This window comes from Notamacropus eugenii, chromosome 4 (genome assembly GCF_028372415.1).
Source record: "Notamacropus eugenii isolate mMacEug1 chromosome 4, mMacEug1.pri_v2, whole genome shotgun sequence".
Taxonomy (NCBI): Eukaryota; Metazoa; Chordata; class Mammalia; order Diprotodontia; family Macropodidae; genus Notamacropus; species Notamacropus eugenii.
The window spans coordinates 23,527,494-23,535,908 of record NC_092875.1 but is presented as its reverse complement, the minus strand read 5'-3'; the positions used below and the strand labels follow the sequence as shown (position 1 = coordinate 23,535,908).

General features: G+C 48.9%; 1 protein-coding gene across 1 annotated transcript; it reads left to right on the top strand.

Moving 5' to 3' along the window:
* The first annotated feature begins 4,215 nt into the window (after positions 1-4,215).
* FICD (FIC domain protein adenylyltransferase) lies at positions 4,216-6,884 on the top strand. Its single transcript, XM_072600211.1, has 3 exons — positions 4,216-4,310; positions 4,640-4,971; positions 5,647-6,884. The coding sequence occupies exons 2-3, from the start codon at positions 4,695-4,697 to the stop codon at positions 6,720-6,722; spliced, it is 1,353 nt and encodes a 450-aa protein (XP_072456312.1). The 5' UTR covers positions 4,216-4,310; positions 4,640-4,694; the 3' UTR covers positions 6,723-6,884.
* The last annotated feature ends 1,531 nt before the right edge of the window (positions 6,885-8,415 follow it).

The window sequence follows — 8,415 nt, the reverse complement described above, 5'->3', positions numbered from 1 at the left end:
ATTTCAGTGTGTCCAAGTGTGGCTGATCAGACCAATGTGAGCTCGGAATGCTCTACCACAGGCTGGGCACAGACAGTCTGTGTGAACATTTGGGGTGGATATCCCAAATTTGCGCATCCTGTGTTTACTTTGTGCTGTCTCAATTCTGCTTTGTTCAAAGAGTACAGCACCTTTTCTTACGTGGGCACGCCATGCTGAGCGGTCCTGTGCCAGTGTCTCCCATGTTGCACAATAAAATCCAGAGTTCTTTAGAGAGACCTTGAGAGTATCCTTGTATCATTTCTTCTGGCCACCATGTAATCACCTGCCCCATGCAAGTTCTCCATAAAATAGTCTTTTTGGCAAATGTACACTTTGCATTCGAACAACGGGTATTTGCATGAGGGCTATATGAAGGGAGAAAGTACTATGGACTAGTACTGCCATAACAGTTTTATACTGTTTTTTACTATACTACTTTGGCAGTTCACACTATATGTGTTCCTCATTACCACTGCACTCTTTGAACCCACTCTTCCCAAGGATCTTTGTTTATTTCTGGAAGATGCATCCCTAGATTTGGGGAAAATATTTTATATCATTTGCTCTTATCATACTGTCTAAATGCCTGTACTGAACTATACTGGCTGATTGTTAATGGGAAGCACATTGGTGGGGGCTCAGAAGCTACAGTGTTAGAATTATAACAAGATTACCCCTAGAACTGAGAGTAGTTAGTTGTCTTTAGAATATTCAAACTATTAATTGGAATGGGAACTGGAGGAGCACCCCAAAGAGGATGTTATATTTCCATGGAAGAGATTAAGAATTCAATCACAAACTCTGAATTCACGCAAAACTTTCCAAAAACACAGCTATTGTATGAAACAAGGAACACTGCACTCTAAGCAGGAAGCCAAGAACAAGCTGGAGGAGAGCCACTGGCAGATGTGTTGGGAATGAGCCTCGATAGTAGACTAACAAATTCTGGCTGAGACCTGACATTCTGTCATGATAAGCCCAACAAAAGAGTGGTGCTTGTTGGCATTGCTGGTTCACAAAGCAGAATTATTCCAAGAACATTTGCAAAGATAATAAGAAGAGGAAAGAAACTGAAAACTGATCAGCCTCAAAGTTAATTCAATTATTATCTTATCCACTGCAAAGCATTTTAAAGAATTTGGTAGTTCTCATTTTTAGTCATAACTGACTCTTCGAGACTTCAGTTGAGATTTTCTTGGCAAAGATACTGGAATTGTTTGCCATTTCCTTTTCCAGATGAGGAAACTGAGGTAAGCAGAATTAAGTGCGCACAGCTAGTAGATTTGAGCTCGGGTCTTTCTGACTCCAAGACCAGTGTTCTATTCACAATGCCACCTAGCTGTGCATGGTATTCACATATTCAACATTCTATCCAAACTAGACTACCAGCTCCCCATCGTGGCTCCCACCATTCTTTATACCTAAAAACATATATTTGTCTACTGAAGTCCCTTTCTTCCTTCAAGATCTGGCTCACTTGAGTGTTATGGCAACACCTCCCTGATGTCATGGTCTTCTTCAAGAATGAAGACTCAAATGTCAAGCCAACAGGTATTTATTAAACACTTACCATAAACTGAAGAGCCAAAGAAGGCAAAAACCAGTCCCTGTTCTCAAGGACCTCAGTGAAGTCTTGAAGTCTTTCCAGATACCTCAATTCACACATGAACGTGATCCCTCCCTGCTCTAAATGTCATCCATATTTTGCCTCCCCGCCTTTTGTCATGTACTCATCCCATTTTCCCTTGAATTATCATATAATTCCATATTCTGGCCTTACATGGACCCCAAAGTGTCACCATCCATTAATTTCACTTTGTCCCTAGTCAAAGTCATCTCTGCATGAATCATTGCTTTTTTTCTCAGTCCATAGAATTTTTCTTGAAAAGAGTTTTCCTACAGATTTTGCCTCCTACATATTTCTGAAAATGAATGACTTTGTAGTAAACCAAGATCCTAAGATCTTAGATTTGGAACTAGAAGGGACCTCAGAGGCTGCCCAGCCCAACTCTCTCATTATACAAATGAGGTAACTGAGTTTAAGAAAGGTGAAGGGTCACACAGATAGTAGGTATGTGAGGTGAGATTTGAACCTAAGGCTTACTGACTCTTAATACAGAATACCATCCATTCTACCACCCTGTCTTTCAGTCTTACCAGGGAGGTGAAACCACCATAATGAAGTTTAGCTCAGGATACCTCAAGTAAGTGTGAAGTCTCAGAGAATTCATCAAAAGCCTTTAGACTAAGCAGAAAGGGACTTTTCTAGGAAGAGGAGAGCAAGAAACTTGGCCACACCCTAGTAATCTCCCATAAATTACCAAGTGAGTTGGGGGTGGGGGGGGACTCCAGAAATTGGAATCATGTGGAGTGGAGCTGAAACACCTGGGGTTGGGCGGGGAGGAGAGGCCTTGTGCTTAGTCTTGTCCAGATCTCCCCAGCTCCTCTTTAACCAGAGAAGGACTTTGCCAGCTAGGAAGGATCCAGATGTCAAACCTCTCCATCTTCCCGTCCGCTGTGTTCACCTGGCATTCCCTGCATCATCAGGAGTTAAAGACTGGATTCATGACTTGACAACCTATAACCATCATAGTCAAGAGACCACACCATGCCTGAAGGCAACGTTTTGTGCACTTCACACCCCACCCCATGTTCTCAGACCCCAGTGTTCTCATTGTTAATTTAAAAAAAAAAACAGTAATAATGGCTAGCACTCACATGGCATGAGGTTTGCAAAGAGCTTGACAAATGTGATCTCATTTTATCCTCACAGCAAACCTGAGAGGCAGATTCTACGTTACCTCCATCTTACAAATCAGGAAACTGAGGCAGAGGTTAAGTGACTTGCCCAGGGTCACATAGCTAACAAAGATTCAAGATCATATTTGAACCCTTCCTGACTCCCCCAACCAGGGCTCCATCCACTGCCCCTCATAATTTGTTTTGATAAATTATTTTTTATTTATCTCTTAAAATGTTGAGGTTTTTCCCTGTTACCCAATAGAATGTGCATGGGCTTTTTGGTATCTCACTTTGTACCCCAACACAGAGCATAGTGACATGTATATAGTAGGTACTTAGTGTTTCCTTCCAAAAAACTATCTATTTTGTATACACTCAGGAAGAAATCAGTAAAGTAAATAGATAGATAGACAGACAGACAGTTAGACAGACTATAGATGGTTATGGTTGTTGTCCTTCGTCTTCAAAGAGGACCAAAATGACACACAGATAGATTATAGATAGATAGATAGATAGATAGACAGACAGACAGATAGATGATAGATGACAGATGACAGATAGATGATAGATAGATAGATAGATAGATAGATAGATAGATAGATAGATAGATAGATAGATGATAGATAGATAGATAGATAGATAGATAGATAGATAGATGATATAGATGGATGGATGGATGGATGGATGGATGGATGGATGGATGGATGGATGGATGGTGAGAGGAAAGAGGTGGAGAGAAAGGGAGGGAAGGACAGGGAGGAAAAGAGAGAGAAAAGAGACGGTGACAGCGAAGGGGAGAGCGCCCGTGCATTTATTAGGCGCCTTCTGCGTGCCAGGCGAGGAGCCCCACGTCTGCCTGGGGTTTACCCAAGACCACAACGTGAGCCTTTCCCCGGACCTCGAGCAGCGCGGGGCACACAGTAGGCGCTCACTAGATGCCAGCTTATCGAATGATGGATTGATTGGTGGGTAGATGGGAGGGCCGGACGGATGGATGGGAGGTCTTGGCCAGCAGGAGCCCGCATCTGGCTCTGCGTCCCGGAGCAGGAGCGCGGGGCGGGAGGCGAGGGAAGCGAGCGCGTATCTCCGGGGACCAGAAGCGCCAAGAAACAGCCTCGCCTAAACACCCGGGGCGTGGTCGGCTATGGCCTTAGCCCCGCCCCCGACCGGCAAGCCCCCTCTTTGACCAATGGGAGGGTGCGAAAACCACACACACCCCCTTCGAGGCCCCGCCTTTCTCCCCCGACAGTCTCAGGGCCCCAACAGAGTCCCGCCTCCGCTGTGACTATTGGCTGCCGCTGACGGAAGACGGACTGAGGAAACAGCCAATAGGAGCGCCCCACGGAGAGTTTTTCCCGGGGAAGCCCAGCCTGGAGAGTGAAACCGGAAATGGAAGCGACGGAAGGTGGAGACGGCCAACCAGAAACGAGAATGGAGCTCGCGGGGCGGGACCAGGACCGGGCGGACTCGGACTGCGGGGCCAAAACCGGTAGAGGCTAGAGGCTGCTTGCGACGCGGAGAAGCCTGAGGGCCGGCAGCAGCCACAGGTGAGGGGGGAGAGCGATGGGCCGGAGGGTGGGCAGCGGGGGCCGCGCCCCGGGGGCCGGGCCCACGTCCCGCCGTCTGCGGAGCCGGCGCCCTTGGGGAGCTCACTGTGCGCTGGACGCTGATCCGCATTTTACAGACAAGGAAACTGAGGCAGGCCTCCGAGGTGGTGACTGGCCTGGAAGGGTCCGAGGCAGGATTCGAACTTGGGTCTGCCCTTTAGGAGAGGGGGAGGGAGGACGGCGGGGTAGGAACGGGAGGTGCCCCCGGGCCCTGCCCCCGCGTGCCGGTCCTCCCCCGCTTTGTAACCGCTCCCGGGGTCTCCTTGCAGATGCTGAAGCCCCCCGCCCCCAGTGGCCATGTTCGCGGGGTGATCCCGAGCCCCGATGACCTTCACGTCGATGGCCGCGGTGGCGGCGGTGGCGGAGCCCAAATGGGCGTCCCCGGTGTGGGCCCGCTGGCTGTGGGCGCTGGCCCTGCTGGGGCTGCTGCTGGGGTCCCTGCTGGCGCTGCTGCTGCCCCCGGGGGCCGTGGAGGAGCAGTGCTCCACGCTGTGGAGAGGCCTGTCCCTGCTGAGGAGCAAGCTGGAGCGGGGACCCGGGGCCAGGAACCGGCCGAGCGCCCCGAGCACGGGGCTCAGCGTCACGGCCAGAGCCTCCGCAGGTGAGGGTCCGAGCCCCCCGTGAGCCACCGTGGCACGACACGGTCTGGGAAGGGAGGCTCCCGTCCGCCCCAGTCACGCCCTGCCCGGGGTACCAGCTGCTCTCCGAATGATGCCAACGAGCTGAGCTTGTTAGAACAGGGCCGCCTGCGTGGGGACCCTCTGGGCCAACCATGACTTTCCAAACACTTTTCCCTGCCATGTGCTGCGCAGGATGCAGAAACTACTGGCGGGGTTTGCCCTCAGGGGGTGGGACACCGTGGGCATTCACAAGGCTTTGAGGAAGGCACACAGGGCACCAGCCGCATGCCAGGCGTGGAGAGAAGGCTTGAAGGCAGGACGTGGGAGCATGTGAGCTGACCTCAGGTAGCCAAAGTTCAGTCCTTCTGCCTGGCCCCAGAGGGCAGAAGTCAAGAGGGACAGAGGGTTCAAAGAGGCTAACTTGAGCTTGATGTGATGACAGCTATTGCAGAGTGGAGTGGCTGCTTGGGGGAACAGTGGACCTCTGTGACTAGAAGTCTTTCAGTGGGGGCCAGGGGGTCACTTGTTGGGGTATACTTTGGAAAAGGTGACCTCAGAGATTCTCACCGTCCCCCCACGTCCATTCTCCACTAAAGCTTTGTTCTCAGGGAATGTCTACGTCCTTCCTTGACAATCCTGCTTTTGGTGTCTTCTAGATGTTAAGCTTGAAGCCCGAGCAGCCTTGAAGCAGGCCCTGGAAATGAAGCGGCAGGGTAAGCGGGAGAAGGCCCACAGACTCTTCGTGCATGCCCTCAAGATGGATCCTCATTACGTAGATGCACTCAACGAGTTGGGCATCTTTTCTGAAGAGGAGAAAGACATTCTGCAGGCTGATTACTTATATACCAAAGCACTAACCATCTCTCCCTACAATGAGAAAGCTCTGATCAATAGGGACCGGACGTTGCCTCTGGTGGAAGAGATTGACCAGAGGTACTTCAGCATCATTGACAGCAAAGTTAAAAAGGTGATGTCTATTCCCAAGGGGAGCTCAGCCCTGCGGCGGGTCATGGAGGAGTCTTACTACCATCACATTTACCACACTGTCGCCATTGAAGGCAACACCCTCACCCTCTCTGAAATAAGGCACATCATCGAGACCCGCTACGCCGTGCCAGGGAAAAGCCTGGAGGAACAGAACGAGGTCATCGGCATGCACGCCGCCATGAAATATATCAACGCCACCCTCATCTCCAGGATTGGGTCCGTCACCATTAGCGACATGCTGGAGATTCACCGGCGGGTGCTGGGGTATGTGGATCCCGTGGAAGCCGGGAGGTTTAGGACTACACAGGTATTTGTGGGTCATCACATTCCTCCCCATCCTCAAGATGTGGAGAAACAGATGGAAGAGTTCATACAGTGGCTGAACTCGGAGGATGCCATGAATCTACACCCTGTGGAATTTGCTGCACTAGCCCATTACAAACTGGTCTACATCCACCCCTTTATCGATGGTAATGGCAGGACGTCCCGCCTGCTGATGAATCTCATTTTGATGCAGGCAGGCTACCCTCCTATTACAATTCGCAAGGAGCAGAGGTCAGAGTATTACCACGTGTTGGAAGTTGCCAATGAAGGGGATGTGAGACCCTTCATCCGTTTCATTGCCAAGTGTACCGAGACCACCTTAGACATGCTGCTAATTGCAACCACAGACCATGCTGTGGGTTTGCCAGAAGCAAATCCCAACCATTCTGGATGCAAACAGACTATTCCTGTAAAAACTTAAATGTTTGTCCTGTCCAGAAGGGATTATTTTGGAGAAATCACACAGAAGCTCTGAGCATTCCTCCTGGGAAATGAGTCTTCTCACAAAGAAGGCTAGAGAGCTAAATGTTCTTGACCTCAGAATGTTTCTGGGTTTTTTCTTTAAGAAAATAGGTTAAATTAAGCTTTGTCTCTAGGATAATAATTTATAAGCTAAGCCAAATTATTTATTTTGGGTTTGTTCTAAAGCAGGCTAAAAAATGCAACATGGTGTAGCCAAACTCCGGGCTGGGCATTAAGAGCCTCTAGGCTTTTTCCAGAGTATACAGGAAAGTTGCATTGTGGGCATGTGTCCTACAGGTCCCTGTAAATTTCCTCTGCGTTAAGCAACTAAAAGTCTCTTAGACAAAATATGTACCAAATGTGTCTGGGAGGAAAGGAGGCCATTCTGCCAAGTCAGGTTGGGCTACAGGGAAGCTCAAAGTTTGGCGACTTCTGAGGGCGCTGCTCTGGGGGTTATTTTTGCAGATGACAGACAGCTTTCTTTTGGAAGGCCCAGGTATGTCTGCCTAGACTGACTTGGTAATCAACTTCTGCCTAGGAAGCAAACTACTGAGATATTAAATTAGGGTCAGTTTTAACAGTGGGACCTTGGATGCCTCATCTGGCTTTTTTTCAGGAAGCCCCTCTGAGCTGTACTTCTTCTCTTCTCAGTTTTGGTGCCAGAGATCATGTTTTTCTATGATGGGTTATTTTTGTAATTAAGACTATCAGAACGATCACCCTGGTTCCCTCTGTTCTTCCCAGCACCCCCTCCTGGGAAGAAAGCATCTCTGATTAGGGCAGAAGCTGTTTTGATATCAGACCATTCCATCATCTCTCCATCAAGCTGTGAATCCAGGACCATCAGTCTTAAGAATGTCTTCCCTAACAGATCACTCCTAAACACATTCTCTGGAAACAGATTTTCCATAGACATGATGCTGAGAAAGTATCTGGATCTCTGACACAAGAGATCAATCACTGTCCTTCATGCAAACTTTCACACCTCCAGGGCATCTGTTTGGAACCTTCCTCGCTTTGGCCAGTATCTTTGCTTTTCTGTGCAATATCTTCTCCCAAGCCTTTTTCTTCATGATGATTCATGACCATGTCACTCCATAAATGCCCTGTTCCTTTTCAGAGATACCTCATGCTCAGCGTAGGCAGTGGGCCCACAAGATTGAGCTGAGGCCTTCCAAGCCACTAGGAAGGAGACTGACTTTGTTCTAGGTCCCAACACCATGTCAAAGGGGGTCCTGCAGTGGTAGCAGAGACTTTGTCGGCCAGAAAATAAGCAGGGTCCTTTCAGCCTGTTACATCCCTCCCCTCTGTGACCCATCTGCTTTGTCACCATGACCATCTTAGCAGCGTTGGCGCCCAAGTCAAGCTTCTGCCTTTTGAACCACATAAGCACTGGCACAGAGAGGCTGGAAGCCAGTGCTTCCAGCTTTCTTAAAGGCTAGCTTGGCCCCAGCACACAAAATCCAGAGGTTCACAAACCTAGAAATTTTTTAAAGACCACTGCCATGAATTGTTCAATTTCTTAAACCCTAACTATACAGTGGATTTGGTTCTTGTGAACGGACCCCAATGTTAGCTGAACCACTAGACAAAAGCACTTGTTTTATACTACAAAATAAATGAATTTGCACTTTAGCTCTGTGTGAAAGATG